The sequence below is a fragment of the Salvelinus sp. IW2-2015 genome, unplaced genomic scaffold, assembly GCF_002910315.2.
Source record: "Salvelinus sp. IW2-2015 unplaced genomic scaffold, ASM291031v2 Un_scaffold1618, whole genome shotgun sequence".
In the NCBI taxonomy this organism is placed as follows: domain Eukaryota; kingdom Metazoa; phylum Chordata; class Actinopteri; order Salmoniformes; family Salmonidae; genus Salvelinus; species Salvelinus sp. IW2-2015.
Genome location: NW_019943037.1, coordinates 1 through 26,276, shown reverse-complemented (window position 1 = coordinate 26,276; position 26,276 = coordinate 1). Strand labels below are relative to the sequence as shown.

The following is a 26,276-nucleotide window of genomic DNA, read 5'->3' as shown; positions in this document are numbered from 1 at the left end:
GGTTGCCACCGGTTGATCACAGACACCTGGTTCTCTACTCAGTGCACGTGCCAAGTTGATTCCCAGGACACCTGGTTCGTCTACTCAGTAGTATGGCTGCATGCCACGTCCACGGATGACCCAACACGTTCTGCTAACTCATTACACGGTGCCACGTGATCCAGACACCTGTCTCTTACTACAGTGCACGTCCACGGGTATCCAGACACCTGGTTCTCTACTCAGTACACGGTGCACGGTGATCCAGACACCTGGTTCTCTACTCAGTGCACGTGCCACGGTGATTCCAGACAACCTGGTCTCTACTCAGTGCACGTGCCACGGTGATCCAGACACCTGTTCGTGCTCCTACTCAGTTACACGGCTGCAAGCACGGTGCAAAGTGCCCAGGACACCTGGTCTCTACTCATACATGGCTGCATGCACGTGCCAAGGTGACCTAACACCTGGTTCTGTACTCAGTACATGGCTGCATGCACGGTGCCAAGTGACCCAGACACCTGGTTCTCTACTCAGTGCACGGTGCCAAGTTGACCAGACACCTGGTTCTCTACTCATGACACGGCTGCAAGCACGGTGCAAAGGTGACCTAGACACCTGGTTCTGTACTCAGTACACGGCTGCAGACGTGGCCACGGTGACCCAGACACTGGTTCTCTACTCAGTACATGGCTGCAGCACGTGCCAAGGTGACCCAGACACCTGGTTCTCTACTCAGTGCACGGTGCCACGGTGACCAGACACCTGGTCTTACTCATACATGCTGCATGCACGGTGCCAAGTGACCCAGACACCTGGTTTATTCTAATCTACATCCTAATCCGTAGTCTATATGACCAGAGAGAATGCCGAGTGGTAAATGTATTATGAATCAAGTGTGAATTAAATGACCCCATTTTTGTTTTTTAGTCGACTGGTCAATGGTGTGGTCGATTGGCTGATGGTCGACCCGAGATTTCTATAGTCGAGCAATGGCAAATATATATTTAAAAATAATAATTATAATATGGCACATGAGACGAATGTCTGATTCACACCTGTCTGAGTGGACTAATCCATTTAGAGGCCGCGGGGGGTGGCCCTCGTATCACCAGTTGTACATTTCACTGTTTTATTACCGTTTCAAATCTACAATGTTTGGTTACGTTCGTTTCTGTTAACGCGTTCAATATATTAGTACAGTCTTGTCGTTGTAGGAGTGGACGCGTTTGCAGAGGGCACAACCGTAGTCTACACTTGGTTTGTTTTAATTATATTTTATGATTTGTCAATTTTGTTTGGATCCGCTCCTGTCAGTATAGAAGTAGGACTGGTCTACCTGGCCYGAGTGCAMATGTTGGCCTATAAATRTACCCATTTTGGGGATTTGACRCTATTTAATATTGTCTTAACTCACTTATATAAAGTTGTATGTTTACTAGCACGATTGGGCTGGACCAAGTTAATAGTTGATACAATGTTTCAAGTTGGTTGCAGACAGGCCATGCTTAGCCAATGTGATTTACAGGATACTTATTTTCATCAGGATATTTTCTACCTGCAGGCTGAAATGTTTTTATTTATTGGCTTTATTGTAGGCTATTTTTACATATTGGCAATAGTTACTTTTAGATTTGTATCATTTTCATTTAGAATTTTTAGTAACCACATTTATTWTGAGATATGAATACTTTTATTAAATGAAACTGTTCCATGAAAATGTCCATATGAAAATCGTAACTGGCACACAGATCAGTAAAAATGGTAGGATAACTTGGCACTGGAAAAGGTTGCCGACCGCTAACAGCAGCAGGTGGAAGGGGTTCGCAAACAGTTGTTATTATTTTATTTTTTTAGGCTATATTGATCTCTGGCTCCCTCCTTTTTAGTAATTCGTGTCTTCAATTTTAATCACAGTGCTTAAAGCGTCAGACAAACTCAGTAGCGAACATATAGTTGATTTTATTCAAACATAGGGTGTACCTAATATGGAAAAATACACCTTTTTTAATTTTTTTTGACCAACCAATATTCTTTTGTCGAGAACAGCCCTAGAATGAATGAATAATTTTCTCTGAATCACTAGGCCAGACATACTCAACTGGCGAGCCGCTGTCTGAATCCAGACCCAATACGTACCGCGGGTACTGAATTCTTTATTTTGTAGAAGAAGAAAAAACTCTGGCTTTCAACTTATTGCTGCTGAGTTGTCTCAGTAGAATGGATCCACAAGGTGCAATATTGTGTTTAGTGCACGGGCATTTGTCCTAATGTTGTTCACTGACAGACCTTAGAACTATTTATAGTAACTGAGCTTTAAAATGTTAAATGTCCTCCGCCAGCAAGGGGTGTGAAGAGTTTGGGGTCGTGATTGGAGGGGGGGGGTTACTACACCGATAAATCAGTCACCTTTGCCTTCTAGGAAATTTGTGTGCTCTGACCTTCCCAAATAGTCCCTGAGTACTGCTGCTACGGCTGTGCGCTGCGGTCACTGGCACTTGCACCAACAATACCCACACACACGTCCTAGGGTTGGTTGTATCCAGATATTCATACCGTTTCTGTACCATACCGGGGTATACGGTAGAGGGCTGCATTTCGGCGGGTCCCGACACAGATCATTTGCGGCAAGTCTGACATTTTTCATGCTGTGAGCAAGCGGTCAGACGGACGACCTGMGATTTTAAAATATTTTTTGTTGTCCCTGTAGATTATTTGGAAACGGACATCTTTCTGCTTTGTATGCGTTAGCCTAGACCTACCCTAGGCATACTGATTGGCTGATATAGCCCAGTAATACAGATGGCTTAATATAATGGGCCACGTGAGAATCTCTGATAATTTAACCTATTCAGTTATTTTTGCGCATTTTGATATTTGCCTTTATGGCGCAACATTGCTGGGATAATGGCTCCCAAGTGAGCTTTGTCACATGCGCCAAAAATAACATAGTGGGACTGTGGTTGAGGCCAGTTCATGCGCTAGTGGGTGGGAGTCTGACAAAGCCCAGCGGGTGCAGTATGGAAAACTGCGGGAATGGGGTAAGCAAATCAGTCCTGCGCAGACATCTAGTATACCGTATTACYGGAAGGTCACACAATTACGCACATACCACTTTAGGCAACAGGGATTGAATGTCTCTGCTGTAAACCAAGAAGTTTTATCTTGACATTTAGCCAGCATGTTAGCAAACCAAATGTATAGCTGGATCCCTGAGCTGGATATCATTTATTTGAAACATCTTAGATTTCTTATAGTTATAAGCAGTGGCGTAGCACGGACTCCCCCCCCCCCGCCCCCCCCCCAGCCGCCATGAGGCCAAAATATATGCATTATGTATGTGTGTGTGTATATATATGTCTGTGACCGCGTTTAAAATATATATATAATTTTTTGAAACGAGATTGAGTCTTACCGTGTGTATTTCGAAATACCCCGGCCTACGGTATAAACAGTACATAGCCCAAATACACAGTTACTGTGCTGACTAATGTCAATCATTCACAGCACAGAGGTCATCAACTTCCTGCTCTATTTACCTTTTCTGTTCTCCCATTTGGACTGTCAACATTTTTTAAAATAGTATAACTATTTATTGACTGTTGTATAAACCTCGCTCTGAACTGAACTCTGACTCTTGACCTCTGTCCTCTCCACAGTGTCATCCAAGCACCTTTACCACTTCCTGTTGATAAGGTAAGGGTTGCTATGCATTCTTCTGTGTGTATGTATGCAATTAGGGTTAGAATTGGGGTAAGTGGTTAGGGTTACGGCATGCTTCCCAACAGAACAGTTCATGCTCATACACTACATAGCCAATAGTATATGCACTAGAGGTGGACCGATTTAATCGGAATGGACGATTAATTAGGGCCGATTACATTGCACTCCACGAGGAGACTGCKTGGCAGGCTGACTACCTCTTATGCGAGTGCAGCAAGGAGCCAAGGTAAGGTGCTAGCAAACATTAAACTTATCTTATAAAAAAACAATCAATCTTAACATAATCACTAGTTAAATACACGTGGTTGATGATATTACTTGTTTATCTAGCTTGTCCTGCGTTGCATATAATCGATGCGGTGCCTGTTAATTTATCATTGAATCACAGCCTACTTCGCCAAACGGGTGATTTAACAAGCGCATTTGCGAAAAAAGCACTTGTTGCACCAATGTGTACCTAAACATCAATGCCTTTCTTAAAATCAATACACAGAAGTATATATTTTTTTAAACCTGCATATTTAGTTAAAAGAAATGAATATTTGCAGGCAATATTAAACTAGGGAAATTGTGTCACTTCTCTTGCGTTCATTGCACGCAGAGTCAGGGTAAATGCAACAGTTTGGGCCGCCTGGCTCGTTGCGAACTAATTTGCCAGATTTTTACGTAATTATGACATAACATTAGATGAAATACGGAACGGTTCCGAATTTCCCTGAAAGAATAAACATTTTGTTCTCGAAATGATAGTTTCTGGTTTTAACCTTAATGACCAGAGGCTCGTATTTCAGTGTGTTTATTATATTATAATTAAGTCTATGATTTGATAGAGCATTCTGCCTGAGGGGTGGTAGGCAGCAGCAGGCTCGTAAGCATTCATTCAAACAGCACTTTACTGCGTTGGCCAGCAGCTCTTCGCAATGCTTCAAGCATTGCGCTGTTTATAACTTCAAGCCTATCAACTCCCGAGATTAGGCTGGCAATACTAAAGTACCTATTAGAACATCCAATAGTCAAAGGTCTATGAAATACATATGGTATAGAGAGAAATAGTGCTATAATTCCTTTAATAACTACAACCTAAAACTTCTTACCTGGGAATATTGAAGACTCATGTTGAAAGGAACCACCAGCTTTCATATTCTCATGTTCTGAGCAAGGAACTTAAATGTTAGCTTTTTTACATGGCACATATTGCACTTTTACTTTCTTCTCCAACACTTTGTTTTTGCCTTATTTAAACCAAATTCAACATGTTTCATTATTTATTTGAGATTTAATTGATGTATTATATTAAGTAAAAAACATTTTTTTACATTGTTCATTCAGTATTGTGTGTGTGTGTGTGTGTATATATAATGTACTTTTTTTTACAAAAAAATWGTCCGATTAATCGGCGTTGAGACTAAATTGATTTTATTGATATATTAAGTGTTCATTGAGTATTATTGTAATTGTCATTATTACAAATATATATATATATATATATATATATATATATATATATATATATATATAAAAATTGGCGGATTTTTATTCGGTATCGGCTTTTTTTTGTCTGCCAATAATAGTTATCGGCGTTAAAAAATCTTAATCGGTTGACCTCTAATATGCACATCTGCTCACAGAATACCTCATTCCAAAATCATCAGCATTAACATTATGGAGTTGGTCCCCCTTTTACTGCTATAACAGCCTCCACTCTTCTGGGAAGGCTTTCCACTAGATGTTGGAACATTGCTGCGGGGACTTGCTTCCATTCAGCTACGAGCGTTAGTGAGGTTGGGCGTTTTAGGTCTGGCTCGCAGTCGGCATTCCAATTCATCCACAAACTCAACATACCATTTCTGTATGGACCACGCATTGTGCACGGGGGCATTGTCATRCTGAAACAGGCAAGGGCCTTCCCCAAACTGTTGCCACAAAGTTGGAAGTACAGAATCGTCTAGAATGTTATTGTATGCTGTAGCKTTAAGATTTCCCTTCGCTGGAACTAAGGGGCCTAGGCAGAACCATGAAAAACAGCCCCAGACCATTATACCTCATCCACCAAACTTTACAGTTAGTATTATGCATTCGGCAGGTAGCGTTCTCCTGGCATCCGCCAATCCCGTATTTGTTTGTCGGACTGCCAGGTGGTGAAGCATGCTTCAACACTCCAGAGAACACATTTCCACTGCTCCAGAGTCCAATGGCGGGCGAGCTTTACACAATTCCAGCCGACGCTTGGCATTGCGCATGGTGTTAGCCTTGTGTGCGGCTGCTCGGACGTGGAAACCAATGTCATGAAGCTCCCGACGAACAGTTCTTGTGCTGACGTTGCTTCCAGAGGCAGTTAGGAGCTCGGTAGTGAGTGTTGCAACCGAGGACAGACAATTTTTATGTGGACACCCCTCCAATTCATGGAGGGRCATTGCAGAGACGCTGGAGTCTGACCCAACCACTTGTTCAAAGAAGTGGGGTAGGTTTCGCAAACAGTTCGACAAGGCAAGAAAAGAAACAAGGGCCTCAGTGAAGACTCCAGAAATGTTGCTGCTGTTCAGCACGTGAAGCATGGGAAGACTGAAAGCAACATGCAGTCTTCACCGAAGGATGGGGTATGTTGTATTTTTCTATTTTAGTCGACAAAAAGTAGCCATGGTTCTCTAACTATAGCTAGCGCTAGCTACTTTGCTGGCTAGCTAGCCTAGCAGCATACTCGTGCAGAGCAAGCAACCAAATTAACTAAAGATCTTTACAACTTTTGATCAAACATTTTGTCAGAAAGAATCATAAGCTTCCCACGTTGGTTACACCAAAGTCTAAGTTTGGTTTCAAGATCCAGCTAGTCAAAAATGTTGCAACCGTTGGAGCAGAGTTGAGTACAATAGCTTGGCCAGGCCTACTCAACTCTGCTCAAACGGTTGCAACATTAAATAGTCTATTGTAGTCTCAGTTAATGATATATTCCATGTTCATTGATCGGTTTGCACATGTGTAATAAATAGCCCTCTGCTTTGTTTATTTTTCAAGGCACAAACAGGTGAATGGAGACCACACCTGGTTTTGTTCTCTGCCCCTAATACCGCGATCTGGCTCGCCAGAGGTTTCAGCGACTGCCTCTCTTGTATCGACAGACTCCCCTTAGCATAACTTCTGTGTCAATGTAGTAGACTGCCTGTTGTTCACCAGGCCTGTCCGCCTTTTCAGATTATGCCACTAACACTTAGTACGTGCCCAGCACCTTCTGTCTGGTACAAGACTCTTCCCCTCATAGCCCTATCTCTTTGTCTCCAGCACTCGTTCTATGGTAGGTCCTCATAGTGTGTGCGTCCATCTGATAAGTTCAATATAATTGAGGGCCATTCAGTCCAGCAGGCTTTCCCTTGTTCCAGTCTGCAACCAGCAGCGGTGTTTAATGTGTTATTCTTAGAAGCCAAGGGGTTTTCTGCGGCACCCAACAGGCACTCATGCCTGTTGTAACGCCCCAGCATCTTCGACCCTGAGTACTATAGTCTTTACAGCACGCATGCCTTCTTTGCCCTGCGTAACCAGCACTGGCCTGTTAAACAGAACCCCTAAGCCTACCTCTGCCCAGCCTGCCTGTTTAACTCAGCCTCCTTAGCAAGCTGAGCCACATACACTATCGTGCCCGCAGCCTGTTCAAACAGAGCCCTTTCAGTCCCGTTACCTGGTTCTGCCCCAGCACTGCTGTTCAACGGCTTGTAGCCCCTATCCGCTGAAGATAAGGAGGAACCTGTCTGCGCGCATCAGGCTACTGGCCTGTTACAACAGCCCTCCTTAGCACTTGAGCACTCATACCAATCTGCCCCAGACTTTGCTGTTTCATTAATCTACGAAACAAAGCCCGTAGTTCTGACGCGATCCACCATGGATCCTAGCCCGTCACCGTCGCTGACCAATGGACCACTAATTGCTTGGGCCGTGCAGGTTATAGAGTCTTGGGAGGACTTATTTTCATGTAAGTAAATTTCTTATTGCTCGACCCTTTGTAAGCCCTAATTCCCGAGACTAATAGTACTCTTCCCCTACCCGCCACTAGCCTGTATCGCAAGCACCAGACATCCTTAGGCGCTTTGTACCTAAACTCTCGCTCTCTCTCAAGGACCACTACAACATCTGCACTAGTTCACCAGAACAAGCCCCGTTAGGCCTTGCTGCCCATCACTGGCTGAGTTGTCGAACAGGATCGGCTCAAAGCTCTAAACTTCTAGCCCCCAGCATACTGCTCTGCCCCAGCACTGCCTGTTCAACAGGCACAAGACGCACTACCTCTGCCCCAGCACTGCTGTTCAACAGCCCAAGTCCATCTCTCACACTGAGCTGCAGTGTCGAATTGGAAACGATCTCCATGTAGAACCTGGAGGTTCTATCCTGGGCCACTCCAAGACCTAGTCCACTGGCTTGCTCCTACCACGCCACAGAGCAGCAGCAGTAGAAACAGGGCTGTGAGATCCTCAGCGATGCCACAGAAGAGTCGGCAGTAGAAGCAGGAGTGTGGGAGCCTTCCCAGCGATATTCAAACCAAGAGAACGCAGATCGCGAGTGTGAAAGCATGGGCTGTGTAGAAGCTCTCTCCAGACGATGCCGACAGAAGCATTAGCTAGATAGTCTAAGCGGCTGTGAGAAGGGAGAATGAGCCTGACAGACTCAGCCCTTGGACACATCACCCTACGGCAAAAGACATTGCAAATTTACTTTGGCACAGACTCCAGTAAATCTGAAAGAAGCGTTCAACAGGCACCACGGAGACCACCTGATTGCATACTCGCTTATCCCTGAGTGTAATAAATACAAATATTTCCCTCTCCTCTACTCTGATCCCCTTTCCTCTCTTCTGTTGTCCCCTCTCTCTCTCGCCATGTACACTGTTCCCAAGACACTCCTAATGTCTCCTCTTCTCCTCCTTCTCCACAGGGACTGGCACCTATAGCTGATTTCATGGATGAACTCTACGCCAAAAAGCATAGAGGATTCTAGTCAATCTCGCGAATCGGCAGGGCTTACTGCCATGAGGCAGTGCGTCTGAGACTTAGAACAGGAGCACCGTGTGTTCGATACGACGGGGAGCTGAGACCTGCAATACAAGAGGGACCGGTCTCCGTAGGATGACTGGGACGGTGAGATCAGGTCTGCACATGACTACAAGGAGGACGGTTTCGAAATGTTCTGGGGACTCATAGCCGTGAAAGAACGCAAAGTTCAAACGAGAGTAAGATGAAGTGACACGTGGTTCGATATAACTGACTTGGGAACATTGAGACCGCTGCGTACTTCAAAAGAAGAGGACATGGTTCGAACTGTCTGGTACCATGAGACTGGCGTGCTATTGCACTATTCAAAGAAGAGAGGACATGGTTCAGAGATGATCTGGGGACACAGTCATGAGACGGGGATGCGTGGACATATTTAGCACAAGAGCGACATAGGATTAAGACATGACTTGGGACGATTGGGAGATGCGGCATTTTGTGACTTATCAAGAAGGAGGCGGTATGGGTTCGAACTCGATCGGGATGATCAATTGAAGGAAAAAACGGAACCGGGGATGTTACACCTGGACTACAGGAGACTTCAGAAAGAGGACATGTTCGAACGACTGGGACCTGAGACCGTGCATGACTTCAAGTGGAGGACATGGTTCGAAGACTGGGACCATGAGACCGTGCATGACTTCAAGAAGAGGACATGGTTCGAACAACTGGGACCATGAGACGCGTGACTTTCAAGAAGAGGACATGGTTCGAACGACTGGGACCATGAGACCGTGCATGACTTCAAGAAGAGGACATGGTTCGAACGACTGGGACCATGAGACCGTGCATGACTTCAAGAAGAGGACATGGTTCGAACGACTGGGGACCCTGAGACCGTGCATGACTTAAAGTAGAGGACATGGTTCGAACGACTGGGACCATGAGACCGTGCGGACTTCAAGAAGAGGACATGGTTCGAACGACTGGGACCATGAGACCGTGCATGACTTCAAGAAGAGGACATGGTTCGAACGACTGGGACCATGAGACCGTGCATGACTTCAAGTAGAGGACATGGTTGAACGACTGGGACCATGAGACCGTGCGTGACTTCAAGAAGAGGACATGGTTCGAACGACTGGGACCATGAGACCGTGCATGACTTCAAGTAGAGGACATGGTCCGAATGACTGGGACAATGAGATTGGGCATGACTTCAAGAAGAGGACATGGTTCGAACGACTGGGACCTGAGACCATGCATGACTTCACGTAGAGGACATGGTTCGAACAGACTGGGACCACCACAGTGAAATTACAACTAGTTCTGTTGTTGTTCAGACATCTCAGGAGTCAGACGCTGTTTTACTATTGTTCCAACATATTTCTATTCTCAGTAATATTTGTATCTACACTGAAACTTTGACACTTGTTGTTTTACATGTCTGGTCATAGCAGACAAGGTTGTATTGCGTTTTACTTTCAGAAGCCAGAATAAAATATGTATTTTGTTCTGCTGAAAAAGCTCTGTTGGCATTTCTTCGCAATACAAGGGTTTGAATGCATTCTATTTAAACATCAGGTGCTGACAACTTACCGAAGAGCTGCGAGCCACTGATCATAATGTAGAGAGAGCTGGCGAGCCACTGACTGATAATGTACAGAAGAGCTGCAGCCATGATGATAATGTACAGAAGAGCTGCGAGCCACTGACTGATAATGTAGAGAAGAGCTGCGAGCCACTGACTGATAATGTGGAAGAGCTGCGAGCCACTGACTGATAATGTAAGAGAGAGCTGCGAGCCACTGACTGATAATGTAGAGAAGAGCTGCGAGCCACTGACTGATAACGTAGAGAAGAGCTGCGAGCCACTGACTGATAATGTAGAGAAGAGCTGCGAGCCACTGACTGATAGTAGAGAAGAGCTGCGAGCACTGACTGATAATGTACAGAAGAGCTGCGAGCCACTGACTGATAATGTAGAGAAGAGCTGCGAGCCACTGACTGATAATGTAAGAGAGCTGGAGCCACGACTGATAAGTAGAGAAGAGCTGCGAGCCACTGACTGATAATGTGCAGAAGAGCTGGAGCCATACTGACATAAGTAGAGAAGAGCTGTGGAGCACTGACTGATAATGTAGAGAAGAGCTGCGAGCCACTGACTGATAATGTACAGAAGAGCTGCGAGCCACTGACTGATATGTACAGAAGAGTGCGAGCACCGACTGATAACGTAGAGAAGAGCTGCGAGCCACTGACTGATAATGTAGAGAAGAGCTGCGACCACTGACTGATAACGTAGACAGAAAAGAGCTGCGAGCCACTGACTGATAATGTAGAAAGAAAGAGCTGCGAGCCACTGACTGATAATGTAGAAGAGCTGGAGCCACTGACTGATAATGTACAGAAGAGCTGCGAGCCACTGACTGATAATGTAGAGAGAGCTGCGAGCCACTGACTGATATGTACAGAAGAGCTGTGAGCCACTGACTGATAATGTAGAGAAGAGCTGCGAGCCACTGACTATAACGTAGAGAAGAGCTGCGAGCCACCGACTGATAATGTAGAGAAGAGCTGCGAGCCACCGACTGATAATGTAGAGAAGAGCTGCGAGCCACTGACTGATATGTAGAGAAGAGCTGCGAGCCACTGACTGAATAATGTAGAGAAGAGCTGCGGCCACTGACTGATAATCGTAGAGAAGAGCTGCGAGCCACTGACTGATAATGTAGAGAAGAGCTGTGAGCCACTGACTGATAATGTAAAGAAGAGCTGCGAGCCACAGGCTTTCTTCTACTGGTGGTGTAGTTCAGTCTAAATTACTGAACACTGGGCGCCATAGAATCAGGTTTAATTTTATTAACAAGATTTAAAATTCTATATTTTTTAGTTCAAAGTACTTTGGTTTACAGTGCACACAAAGAACTGAGTCTGTCCAAGTGTGTGAGCAGTCCAAAAATCTGATTGGCTGGCTTTGGGCTGAGTTGTCCTCTCCTAACCATGTGTTCCTTCCATGGCACATGTCTGGGGAGGGGGGTCCTTTAAACTTGTTTTGTAATGAGTAAGCCTTTTCGCCCTGGCTCTCTGTTTTACATTACAGCAAAAACAGGTTTTTAGATTTTTTTTATAGAAAAATAAACATACCTTATTTCATAAGTATTCAGACCCTTTGCTCTGAGACTTGAAATTGAGCTCAGGTGCATCCTGTTTCCATTGATCATCCTTGAGATGTTTCTCAACTTGATTGGACTCTACCTGTGTTGAATTCAATTGATTGAACATGATTTGGAAAGGCACACACCTGTCTATATAGGGTCCCACAGTTGACAGTGCATGACAGTGCATGTCAGAGCAAAAAGCAAGCCATGAGGTTGAAGGAATTGTCCGTAGAGCTCCGATACAGGATTGTGTCGAGGCACAGATCTGGCGAAGGGTACCAAATAATGTCTGCAGCAATGAAGAACACAGTGGCCTCCATCATTCTGAAATAGTTGAAGTTTGAACCACTAAGAGACTGCGTAGTGTGGCCAGGTCTAGGAAATCTGGGGAGAAGGGCTTTTGTCAAGGAGGTGACAAGAACCGATGGTCACACTGACAGAGCTCAAAAGTTCTTCCATAAGGACAACCATCTCGGTATCAATCCACCAATCACTTCGTAGTGGCCAGACGGAAGCCACTCCTCAGTAAAGGCACTTGACAGCCTACTTGGAGTTTGCAAAGGCTGCTTTTTAACATTTATTTAACTAGGCATGTCCGTTAAGAAGAAATTCTTATTTTACGACCCCTAACCGGATGACGATGGGCAATTGTGCGGCGCCTATGGGACTCCAGATCACGGCTGGATGTGATACAGCCGGGATCGACACCATGCTTTCTAGTGATGCCTCTAGCACTGAGATTCAGTGCCTTAGACCGCTGCGCCTCGGAACCCCTGAAGAGTCTCAGAACATGAGAAAAAGGATTCTCTGGTCTGATGAAAAACAGATTAAACTCTTTGGCCTGAGTGCCAAGCGTCACGTCTGGAGGAAACCTGGCACCATCCCTACGGTGAAGCATGGTGGTGGCAGCATTATGCTGTGGGGATGTTTTTCAGCGGCAGGACTGGGAGACTAGTCCGGATCGAGGCAAAGATGAACGGAGCAAAGTACAGAGATCCTTGATGGAAATGTGCTCAGCCTGGGGCGAAGGTTCGCCTTCCAACAGGACAACGACCCTAGCACACAGCCAAGTCAATGCAGGAGTGGCTTCGGGACAAGTCTCTGAATGTCCTTGAGTGGCCAGCCAGAGCCCGGACACACATCTCTGGAGAGACCTGAAAATAGCTGTGCAGTGACGTTCCCCATCCAACCAGACAGAGATTGAGAGGATCTGCAGAGAAGACTGGGAGAAACTCCCAAATACAGGTGTGCCAAACTTGTAGCGTCATTCCCAAGAAGACTCAAGGCTGTAATCACTGCAAAGGTGCTTCAACAAAGTACTGAGTAAAGGGTCTGAATACTTATGTAAATGTGATATTTACATTTTTATTTTTTTATAGGCAGTAAATATACTTTCCGAAGGCACTGTAGTAAAACTAGTCAACACCTCATTTACGTAATATGGTAAGACTGGTCAACATCTAATTTACATAATATAGTTAACTAGTCAACACCTCATTTACATCACATAGTAAAACTGGTCATAACACCTCATTTACATCACATAGTAAGACTGGTCAACACCTCATTTACATCACATAGTAAACTGGTCATAACACCTCATTTACATCACATAGTAAACTGGTCATAACACCTCATTTTACATCACATAGTAAAACTGGTCAAACCCTCATTTACATCACATAGTAAGACTGGTCAACACCTCATTTACATCACATAGTAAAACTGGTCCTACCACTCATTTACATCACATAGTAAAGACTGGTCATACACCTCATTTACATCACATAGTAAGACTGGTCAACACTCATTTAACATAATATAGTATACTGTCACATCATTTACGTAATATGGTAAGACTGGTCATAACACTCATGTATATTATTAAGAAATAATTAAGACTGGCCCAGAAACGAGCAGCAACACGTTGATCTTTTCCTGCTCAGGGTAGAGGAGAGGATAGTCTGTTTTAAAATATGAATTGTGTTAACTGTCTATTTGATCAACTGACAGACATTCATACTCAACAAGGCAAGTTAAGGTCTCTACATCGTCCTCAAAGCCTGAACGAATTCACAGTAATACAGTACCTTAAAGTATTCATACCACTTCACTTATTCCACATTTGTTGTTACAGCCTGATTTTTCAAAATGGATTCATTCGATTTTTTTTCCTCTCGCAACTATCGACACAAATCAAATGTTATTGGTCTCATACACATTTAGCGTATGTTTATTGTGGAATGCTTGTGTTCCTAGCTTCCAACAGTGCAGTAAATATCTAACAATACACAGGAATGTAAAATAACGGAATAAAGAACTATTAGGTCGAGCMACGTCTGAGTCCGTTGTGTGTGTATTTATGCTGTAGGATAAAATAGTATGTACAGCAATAGTTAAATGGGATGGCATTGACTAAAGTACAGTATATACATGTGAAATTATTAAAACAGTATGTAAACATTATTAAAGTGACCCGTGTTCCATGACAGGAAGCAGCCTTTAAGGTGCAGGGTTGAGGTGCAGCGTTGAGTAACCGGGTGGTAGCCGGCTAATGACAGTGACTAAAGTTCAGGACGGTGTACTAGGTGGAGGCCGGCTAGTGGTGACTATTTAACAGTCTGATGGCCTTGAGATAGAAGCTGTTTTCCCAGTCTCTCGGTCCCAGCTTTGATGCACCTGTACTGAACTCGCCTTCTGGATGGTAGCGGGGTGAACAGGCAGTGGCTCAGGTGGTTGATGGCCTTCCTGTGACACCGGGTGCTGTAGATGTCCTGGAGGGCAGGCGGTGTGCCCCCGGTTTCACATTGGGCCACCCTCTGGAGAGCCCAGCGGTTGCTGACGGTGCAGTTGCCATACCAGGCGGTGATTGCAGCCTGACAGGATGCTCTCAATGGTGCATCTGTTAAAGTTTTAGAGTCTCAGGGGCCCGCCTCAGGGGCCCGCCTCAGGTTCACCAACAGACAGTGTGTCTGTTGGTGAACCATTTCAGATTGTCAGTGATGTGTATGCGTAGGAACTTGATGCTTTTCACCCTCTCCGCTGCGGCCCCGTTGATGTGAATGTGGGCATTCTCCCTCTGCTGTCTCCTGAAGTCCACGATCAGCTCCTTTGTTTTGTCGATGTTGAGGGAGAGGTTATTTTTCCACTGGGCTCAGTGGGAGCACACTGGGCTTAATGGGGTGGCAGGTAGCCTAGTGTTTAGAGCGTTGTACTAGTAACCGAAAGGTTGCTAGATCGAATCCCCGAGCTGACAAGGAAAAATCTGTCGTTCTGCCCCTGAACAAGTCAGTTAACCCACTGTTCCTAGGTCGTCATTGAAAATAATTTGTTCTTAACTGACTTGCCTAGTTATATATATATATATATATATATATATATAGGAACAACAGTGATTTATGGTTAAAAAAAATCAGTCTAATCAAAATATTTCAAAACCGATGGTTTGGGGTATAAATATTGACGATAGGCAATGCAAAGTTATTATTGATCATATTGAACAATATTTCTTTATTGCCATTTACATTCTGTGTAAAGGGAGTGTTTTTTTATATGCCACTTTTATATACCCTTTAAACCCACCTAACATAAATATCACATTTACAAAAAATGTAATCTGTGTATATGCAAGGTTAAGTTAACAGTAAAATAGACCAAAAATAGACGTGAGCTATGAATGCCTAAACATTTTTATCTTGTTGTAGTTTAAGTTATGTTTCTACTGTGTGACTTTGACTTGCACGGTTGCAAGAAATGAGAAACACATTTTCAATTGGCAAGAAATAGTAATTACCGGTAATGCCCATTGAAATATGCTATCATCTGCATATAGGTGTATATGCAGTCATCCATTTTGTTACAGTAACAATTGCATGTCCTGATCTCAGAAGCAGTTCTGTTAAACACTAGTACTTTCTTAAGTGAAAACACTTTATGTAAAATGATCTGAGAACGTACAAAATATATCAGGAACATGTGTATCTGAGGGTCGCCTCAACACGTTTTTTTTTTTTTTTGCAGCTTTCAAAATGGCCACTAGTGGGAACGTGCACATGACTGTCTTCCTAAAACCGTCTGTGACTTGAATAAAAACTGTTATTGATATAATAACCAGATGAGTTGGTTTAAACATTAAACTGTAGAATAGTATGTATGTTTTTATTCACAGATGGAAGTGGGTTTAGTAGATACCCAAGCTAAAGTGGAAGGATTAAATTGAAGCCTCATTGGAGAGGAAACTCCATCTAGAGCTCAATAATTTTTTATTTATTTTATTTCACCTTATTTAACCAGGTAGCAAGTTGAGAACAAGTTCTCATTTACAACTGCGACCTGGCCAAGATAAAGCAAAGCGTTCGACACAAACAAACAACAAAGAGTTACACATGGAATAAACAAATATACAGTCATAATACAGTAGAAAAAATAAGTCTATTTTTAAATGTGAGCAAATGAGGTGAGATAAGGGAGGTAAAGGCCAAAAAAGGCCATGTGGCGAAGTAGTAAATACAATATAGCAAGTAAAACACTGGAATGGTAGATTTGCCGTGGAAGGATGTGCAAAGTTAGAGATAAGAAATAATGGGTGCAAAGGAGCACCATTATAGATGGGCTATGTACAGGTGCAGTAATCTGTGAGCTGCTCTGACAGCTGGTGCTTATGAGTGAATGTTGCTAGGTTGATAACAGCTGGAGGATTTGTTGCTTTTCCATTGTCGTTCTGTTGCCCTTGCATTCAGTAGCATTCTACGAAGACATCATTATTAACCATAATATTGACGTCAAACCAAGGACACGGGGGTGGTGGTTCCTCATGTTGTGAGATTCTCACTAGTGTTTTACAGAAACTGCTTCTGAGAGATTAGGATCAGACATGCAATTGTTACAGTAAGAAACTGTAACAAAATGGACGACTGCAGTGTAGCTGGATTAGAATATCAGAATATGTAAGTGTGTTATATTATATATAAAAACAAAAAAAAAAAAAAAAAAACTGCCTCTCAACTGTCAACTTGTGTTTATTTTCAGCAAACTTAACATTTGTAAATATTTGTATGAACATTACACAAGATTCAACAACTTAGACATAAACTGAACAAGTTCTACAGACATGTGACTAACAGAAATGGAATAATGTGTCTTCAGAACAAAGGGGGGGGGCCAAAAACAAAAAGTAACAGTCAGGTATCTGGTTGGCCACCAGCTGCATTAAGTACTGCAGTGCATCTCCTCCTCATGGTGTTGCCAGTTCTTGCGTGAGATGTTACCCCACTCTTCCACAAGGCACCTGCAAGTTCCCGGACATTTCTGGTGTGAATGGCCCTAACCCTCACCCTCCGATTCGATCTAACCCAGACGTGCTGAATGGGATTGAGATCCGGGCTCTTCGCTGGCCATGGCAGAACACTGACATTCCTGTCTTGCAGGAAATCACGTGCAGAACGGGCAGTATGGCTGGTGGCATTGTCATGCTGGAGGGTCATGTCAGGATGAGCCTGCAGGAAGGGTACCACATGAGGAGGAGGATGTCTCCCTGTAACACACAGCGTTGAGATTGCCTGCAATGACAACAAGCTCAGTCCATGATGCTGTGACACACCGCCCCAGACCATGACGGACCCTCCACCTCCAATCGATCCGCTCCAGAGTACAGCTCGGTGTAATTCCTTCGATGATAAATGCGAATCCGACCATCCTTGCAGGTGTTACACGTGGTCTGCCACTGCGAGGACGATCAGGCTGTCCGTCCTGTCTCCCTGTTGCGCTGTATAGGCGTCTCACAGTACGGAATTGCAATTTATTGCCCTGGCCACTCTGCAGTCCTCATGCATCCTTGCAGCGATGCCTAAGGCACGTTCACGCCAGATGAGGGACGCCTGGGCATCTTTTCTTTTGGTGTTTTTTCAGAGTCAGTAGAAAGGCCTCTTTAGTGTCCTAAGTTTTCATAAACTGTGACCTAATTGCCTACTGTCTGAAAGCTGTTAGTGTCTTAACGACAGTTCCACAGGTGCATGTTCATTAATTGTTTATGGTTCATTGAACAAGACACGGGAACGGTGTTTAAACCCTTTACAATGAAGATCTGTGAAGTTATTTGGATTTTTACAAATTATCTATGAAGACAGGGTCCTGAAAAAAGGACGTTCTTTTTTTTGGCTGAGTTTATGTAGTTCTGTATGTCTAATGCTATGTATTGTTATATATATTTTTTATTTATGTAGTTTTGTACTGTCATTTTATGTAGTATGTCCTTCAGCTGTAATTCTTTATTAATGTTAGTTAATGTTTTGTGTGGACCCCAGGAAGAGTAGCTTCAGCTTTACATGTAGCTAATGGGGCCTAATAAAATACTAAAAAGCAAGATATATAAGACCTGAAACGAAGCCACCTATGATTACCACAAGGCAGCTTGTCATTGTGCTAGCTATCTGACCGTTCAGAAAACACGACACCACACGGCCTTCTGCCTCATGGCTACCGTGACGTTGTCAGCCAACCAGTCAGCCAACCAGTCAGCCAACCAGTCAGCCAACCAGGAGACATCTTAGCCTGGATTGGTTCTCTTCGTGCATAGACGTCTGCATGTGACCAGTTCACTATCTATGTGGATGTATTCATCTGTTCATCAACCAACCACAGTGGCTAGAAGTTGTGAAGTGTTTCAACGGTGGTTGGATGTTGCTGACCTCTTTATCAGTTGACTAGTTGGTTTTAATACGGATGGTTTTAGTACGGATGGTGTGTTTTAGTACGGATGGTTGGTTTAATACGGATGGTTGTTATAATACGGATGGTTTTAGTACGGATGGTTTTAATACGGATGGTTTTAGTACGGATGGTTTTAGTACGGATGGTTGGTTATAATACGGATGGTTGGTTATATACGGATGGTTTTTAGTACGGATGGTTTTAATACGGATGGTTTTAGTACGGATGGTTGGTTTTAGTACGGATGGTGGTGTTAGTGATGGTTGGTTTTTTAGTACGGATGGTTTGGTTATAATACGGATGGTTTTAGTACGGATGGTTGGTTTAGTCGGTTGGTTTTAGTACGGATGGTTGGTTTTAGTCGGATGGTTGGTTATAATACGGATGGTTTTAGTACGGATGGTTGGTTTTAGTACGGATGGTTGGTTTTAATACGGATGGTTGGTTATAATACGGATGGTTTTAGTACGGATGGTTTTAATACGGATGGTTTTAGACGATGGTTTTAGTACGGATGGTGTGTTATAATACGGATGGTTTTAGTACGGATGGTTGGTTAGTACGGATGGTTGGTTTTAGTACAGATGGTTGGTTTTATACGGATGGTTGGTTTTAATACGGATGGTTGGTTTTAATACGGATGGTTGTTTTAATACGGATGGTTGGTTTTAATACGGATGGATGATTTTAGTACGTTGGTTTTAGTACGGATGGTGTTTAGTACGGATGGTTGGTTTTAGTACGGATGGTTGGTTTTAGTACGGATGGTTTGGTTTTAGTACGGATGGTTTTAGTACGGATGGTTTTTAAGTACGGATGGTTGGTTTTAATAGGTATGAGGTTTATACGGATGGATGGTTTTAGTACGGATGGTGTTTTAGACGATGGTTTGGTTTTAATACGGATGGTTGGTTTTAATACGGATGGTTGGTTTTAATACGGATGGTTGGTTTTAATACGGATGGTTTTAGTACGGATGGTTGTTTAGTCGGATGGTTGGTTTTAGTACGGATGGGTGGTTTTAGTACGGATGGTTGGTTTTAGTACGGGATGGTTGGGTTTAGTACGGATGGTTGGTTTTAAGTACGGATGGTTGGTTTTATACGGATGGTTGGTTTTAGTACGGATGGATGGTTTTAGTACGGATGGATGGTTTAGTACGGATGAGATGTTTTAGTACGGATGGATGGTTTTAGTACGGATGGTTGTTTCTAGTACGGAATGGTTGTTTTAATACGGATGGTTGGTTTTAAGTACGGATGGTTGGTTTTAAGTACGGCATGGTTGGTTTTAAGTACGGATGTTGGTTTTAAGTACGGATGGTTGGTTTTAAGACGGAGTGGTTGGGTTTAAGTACGGATGGTTGGTTTTAAGGAACGGATGGTTGGTTTTAAGGACGGGATGGTTGGTTTTAAGGACGGATGGTTGGTTTTAAGGACGGATGGTTGGTTTTAAGGACGGATGGTTGGTTTTAAGGACGGATGGTTGGTTTTAGGACGGATGGTTGGTTTTAGGACGGTTGGGTGGGTTGGTTGGGTTGAATACGGTTGGTTTTCCAAGGAATATAATCATCTGTTGCTGACTGGGGGACTGGGGCCAAAAGTTTACCTCCTGTCTTCTGTTGATTCAGTTGTTACCCGATGGCCCATTCAACATGTCTACTTACCTTCTGTTGATTCAGTTGTTACCCGATTGCCCATTCAACATGTCTACTTACATTCTGTTGATTCAGTTGTTACCTGATGGTAGTGTTGTCAGGAATTTGGACTTGGATACCGATAGGTGGTTTAGTGTCACAATACTCGATACCATCACGAGACTCAATACCAAAAATTATATCACACAAAAAAGGCATATTAGTCAGACACACAATCTCAGCTACTGCTCTGTTCAATTGTTGGGCATCTGAGTTCAATATCATAACATTTTTGTGGACTATTAGCGCAAGTGAGAAGTAAGATCAGAGCAGTACCTTGTTTCCCCTTTCATGATGACTGGTTATTGAAAGAAGGTTTTTCAAATAGGCTACATTGAGGAAGTATTGTCATTCTCAATGGATGTAAAAAACAGACTTAGCTTACTTGCTGTTTTGAGGCGAAGAAGAAATGACTTTGAGAAGCTCCACGGTGATGGTGAGCTACGACAATCAGAAATAGTTTCAGATGACCAACAGTCTATCGACCAAACAAACGACTAAATGGGGGCAGCCCTACTATATATACAAAAGTATGTGGACACCCCTTAATATTAGAGGATTCGGCTATTTCAGCCACACCTGTTACTGACCAGTGTGTAAAATCGAGCATACAAGCCGTGCAATCTCCACAGACAGACATTGGCAGTAGAATTGCCTTACTGAAGAGCTCAGTGACTTTCAATGTGGCACCGTCATAGGATGCCACCTTTCCAACAAGTCAGTTCGTCAAATTTCTGACCTGCTAGAGCTGCCCCCGGTCAACTGTACGTGCTGTTATTGTGAAGTGGAAACGTTTGTGAGAAACAACGGCTCAGCCGTGAAGTGGTAGGCCACCCAAGCTCAGAACCGGACCACCGAGTGCTAAAGCTCGTAGCGTATTAAAATCATCTGTTCTCGGTTGCAACACTCACTACTGAGTTCCAAACTGCCTCTGGAAGCAACGTCAACACAATAACTGTTCGTCAGGAGCTTCATGAAATGGGTTTCTATGGCCGAGCAGCCGCACACAAGCTTAAGTTCCCCATGCGCAATGCCAAGCGTCGGCTTGAGTGGTGTAAAGCTTGCCGCCATTATTGGACTCTGGAGCAGTGGCTACGCGTTCTCTGGAGTCACGCTTCCCCATCTGGCAGTCCGACGGAAGAATCTGGTTTTGGCAGAAACCAGGAGAAAGCTACCTGTCCCAATGCATAGTCCAACTGTAAAATTTGGTGGAGGTGGAATAATGGTCTGGGGCTGTTTTTTCATGGTTCGGGCTAGGCCCCATTGTTCCAGTGAAGGGAAAGCTTAACCCTACAGCATGCAATGACATTCTAGATTCTGTGTTTCCAATTTTGTGGCAACAGGCCCTTTTCATGTTTCAACATGACAATGCCCCCATGCACAAAGTGACGTCCATACAGAAATGGTTTGTCGAGATCGGTGTGGAAGAACTTGACTGGCCTGCACAGAGCCCTGACCTCAACCCCCATCAAACACCTTTGGGATGAATTGGAACGCCTACTGCCAACCAGGCCTTATCGCCGAACATCAGTGTCCGACCTCACTATTGCTCTTGTGGTTGCAGCAATGTTCCAACATCTAGTGGAAAACCTTCCCAGAAAAGTAGAGGCTGTTATAGAAGCAAAGGGGGAACCCAACTCCTTATTAATGCCCATGATTTAGGAATGAGATGTTTTGACCAAGCAGGTGTCCACATACTTTTGTAGTGTTGGTCTGCAGGGTACCTGGTCTGCGCACAAATGTAGGCATATAAATCTTCTTATTTGGACTAGAGGTCAACCGATTATGATTTTTTCAACGCCGATCTGTATTATTGGAGGACCAAGAAAAGCCGATACCGATTCATGCATTTTCTTTTGGATACATTATTTATTTGTAATAATGACAATTACAACAAAACTGATATGAACATATTTTAATGAATTAATACATCAATAAAATCTATTTGCCTCAAATAAATAATAAAACATGTTCAATTTGGTTTTAATAATGCCAAACAAAGTGTTGGAGAAGAAAGTAAAAGTGCAATATGTGCCATGTAAGAAAGCTAATGTTTCAGTTCCTTGCTCAGAACATGAGAACATATGAAAGCTGGTGGTTTAACATGAGTCTTCAGTATTCCAGGTAAGAAGTTTTGGTTGTAGTTATTATAGGATTATAGGACTATTTCTCTCTATACCATTTGTATTTCATATACCTTTGATTATTGGTGTTCTTATAGGACTTTAGTATTGCCAGTGTAACAGTATAGCTTCCATCCCTCTCCTCGCGCTACTGGCTCGAACCAGGAACACATCGACAACAGCCACCCTCGAAGCAGCGTTACCCATGCAGAGCAAGGGGAACAACTACTCCAAGTCTCAGAAAGAGTGATGTTTGAAACGCTATTAGCGCGCACCCCGCTAACTAGCTAGCCATTTCACATCGGTTACACCAGCCTAATCTCGGGAGTTGATAGGCTTGAAGTCATAAACAGTGCAATGCTTGAAGCACAGTGAAGAGCTGCTGGCAAAACGCACAAAAGTGCTGTTTGAATGAATGCTTACGAGCSTGCTGGTGCCTACCATCACTCAGTCAGACTGCWCTATCAAATCATAGACTTAATTATAACATAATAACACACAGAAATACGAGCCTTAGGTCATTAATATGGTCGAATCCGGAAACTATCACCTCGAAAACAAAACATTTATTATTTCACTGAAATACGGAACCGTTCCGTATTTTATCTAACGGGTGGCATCCATCAGTCTAAATATTCCTGTTACATTGCACAAATTTCTGGCAAATTAGTTCGCAAAGAGCCAGGCGGCCCAAACTGTTGGATTTCTTTTAGCTAAATATGCAGATTTAAAAATATATACTACTGTGTATTGATTTTAAGAAAGGCATTGATGTTTATGGTTAGGTACACGTTGGAGCAACGACAGTCCTTTTTCGCGAATGCGCACTGCATCGATTATATGCAACGCAGGACACACTAGATAAACTAGTATCAAATCAAATCAAATCAAATTTTATTAGTCACATACACTAGTAATATCATAAACTAGTAATATCATCAACCATGTGTAGTTATAACTAGTGATTGATTGATTGTTTTTTATAAGATAAGTTTAATGCTAGCTAGCAACTTACGTGAATGCAGTAAGAAGCCAAGGTAACAGGCGGGCTCTTCGCGAGCCAGGTGGTTAGAGCGTTGGACTAGTTAACCTTAAGGTTGTGAGATTGAATCCCTGAGCTGACAAGGTAAGAATCTGTCGTTCTGCCCCTGAACAAGGCAGTTAACCCACCGTTCCTAGGCCGTCATTGAAAATAAGAATGTGTTCTTAACTGACTTGCCTAGTTAAATAAAGGTGTAAAAGAATAAAACGGCAAAATCGGCGTGAACWTGAAATCGGCCCTAATTAATCGGCCATTCCGAGTAATCGGTCGACCTCTAATTTGGAGATCTGATAGTATTTCTGATTGGCTTAACGCACCACCACTAATGAGTTGTGGAGCTTCTCAAAGGAACGTTTTCTTCACCTCAAAACAGCAAGTAAACAAAGTCTGTTTTTACATCCATTGAGAATAACAATAGTTCCTCAATATTTCCAGCTCTCTCCCTTTCGATAACCATTTGGAAAGAAAGGGGRAAAATGCTCTGATCCAATGGAAATATAAAATAGGCCTGCCTGATTACTGCTTAAACCTTTGCGCAAATAACCTAGAGCTATGTCTGTTTGTCCCAAGCTCGATGGCGCAGGTAACTCCGAGGGCCCAGAATATTTTATACCATTTTGTAAGTTTACTAGCGCGAGGGSTGTACCCAAGTTCATAGTTGTTTCCAGTTGGTTGCAGACAGGACATGCAATAGCCAATGTGACTTATAGGATATTTATTTTTGTCATTATGCAATATTTTTATTTTGGTTAGCCACATCACATGACAATGATTTTGAGGTACGAAGACGTTATAAATTAAATGAAGCTGTTCCCCCAATTTTGAATATGAAAACAATAACTGGCACACAGATYGGTACAAATTGTAAGATAAATTGGCGTTCCACATGAGAAAGGTTGCCGACTCCTCGTGTAGCCTTTTACCGGCGACTTCAGGAGAGTAGAAAGACCGTATGAGTGGGAGGAGGAGCATGGTCAGGTTGATATGGGGGGTTTTCTCTTCTGGTTATCTGGATCTCTGACTCCCTCTTGAATCATTTGTCTTATTTCATCAAACAATTTGTATAAAGCATCAGACAAGCATATAGTGGATTTTGTTGAAATACATCAATTGGTCGAAAGAACAGACAATTTTCGGTTGACCCAAGATTGTTTTTAGTCGGGGACAGCCCTAATTGTAASTGTTGTAGCCTGTATGGACATTGTTTTGTGAACAGTCATGTTCAAAATGTAAATGTCGTGTTACATTTTTCAAGTGTGTTAACTTCTGTGCAACATGATGAGTAGGGAGCTAACAAGGCAGCCAGACAGCTCTGAGTGTGAGATGAAGTGGAGGCCAGCCGTCTAGAACGATGAGAATGGGCAGACAGCTCTAGTAATGAATGAGGAAGTGGACAGAAGCTCTAGTAATGAATGAGGAAGTGGACAGACAGCTCTAGTAATGAATGAGGAAGTGGACGGCAGTCTAGATGAATGAGAAGTGGACAGACAGGCTCTAGTAATGAATGAGGAAGTGGAGCTGTAGTAACATGATGAGTAGGAGCTAACAACACAGCCAGACAGCTCTAGTAATGAATGAGGAAGTGGACAGACAGCTCTAGTAATGAATGAGGAAGTGGAGCTGTGTACAACATGATGAGTAGGGACCTAACAACACAGCCAGACAGCTCTAGTAATGAATGAGGAAGTGGACAGACAGCTCTAGTAATGAATGAGGAGTGGAGCTGGACAACATGATGAGTAGGGAGCTAACAACACAGCCAGACAGCTCTAGTAATGAATGAGGAAGTGGAGCAGGATCTTTGGTCTTCGTGCCATAATGGGGCTGATAGAGTTGATCCTCTCAATCACCTGACACACAATTGACAGAAGTACCGAATGTAACAAAAATTCTAGTACTGAACCGGGGGTTGATTTGTATTGGAAAAAGTACAGAAGTTTCGGTATTCCATGCAACACTACCCGATGGCCCATTCAACACATCTACAACATCAGCAACTCTACTGTACACAGGGACKGACTGCATATCAAGCCTGTACACAGGGACGGACTGCATATCAAGCCTGTACAYAGGGACTGACTGCATATCAAGCCTGTACACAGGGACGGACTGCATATCAAACCAATAAAGTGTGTCTTACTCTGTAGATTGAGAGTGAAGTTCATCAGCCAGGCTCCTTGTTTAGGACTCTTAATCTCATTAGACGCAGAGCACAGCCCAAATTGAATTACTTATCTTCTGCTCCCTTTTTCTGCCTGCTCTGTCCTAAACACTATACTCTCCTCTCCTTCCTGTCCTAAACACCAAACTATACTCTCCTGTCCTAAACACCAAACTATACTCTCCTCTCCCTCCTGTCCTAAACACCAAACTATACTCTCCTCTCCTTCCTGTCCTAAACACAGAGCTCCTCTCCTCCTGGCCTAAACACAGAGCTCCTCTCCTCCTGGCCTAAACACAGAGCTCCTCTCCTCCTGGCCTAAACACAGAGCGCCTCTCCTCCTGATCTAAACACAGAGACCCTCTCTGCCTGACCAGAGCGACAGGTTTATTTTAGGGCCCCGTGAAGGAGAGGGTTGCCCTGTAACCGTGTTAACCTAGCATCATGCAGCACAGCCCTAGCTGATGGTCTGAGCCCAGGCGACGCTATATCTGACTACAGCATCTGGACCTGTCATATTAACTGACTCTTTACTGAGACGCTGACTCATGACTCACACTGACTCTTTACTGAGACGCTGACTCATGACTCACTGACTCTTTACGAGACGCTGACTCATGACTCACACTGACTCTTTACTGAGACGCTGACTCATGACTCACACTGACTCTTTACTAGACGCTGACTCATGACCTCACTGATCTTTCTGA

General features: G+C 43.5%; 1 protein-coding gene across 2 annotated transcripts in view; it reads left to right on the top strand.

Annotated features, from left to right (window-relative positions):
- LOC112071452 (sarcolemmal membrane-associated protein) overlaps window positions 1–26,236 on the top strand; it is a 107,361-nt gene extending 81,125 nt beyond the window's left edge. The window contains exons 4-5 of one of the 2 annotated variants that reach the window (XM_070439402.1): window positions 3,639–3,675; window positions 25,839–26,236. In XM_070439402.1, coding sequence (XP_070295503.1) covers window positions 3,639–3,675; window positions 25,839–25,916 — 115 coding nt within the window. In that variant the 3' untranslated portion in view covers window positions 25,917–26,236. Of the gene's footprint in view, window positions 1–3,638; window positions 3,676–25,810 lie in introns of both variants that reach the window. The other variant, XM_024138915.2, reaches the window with a different exon arrangement.
- Window positions 26,237–26,276: the final 40 nt, after the last annotated feature.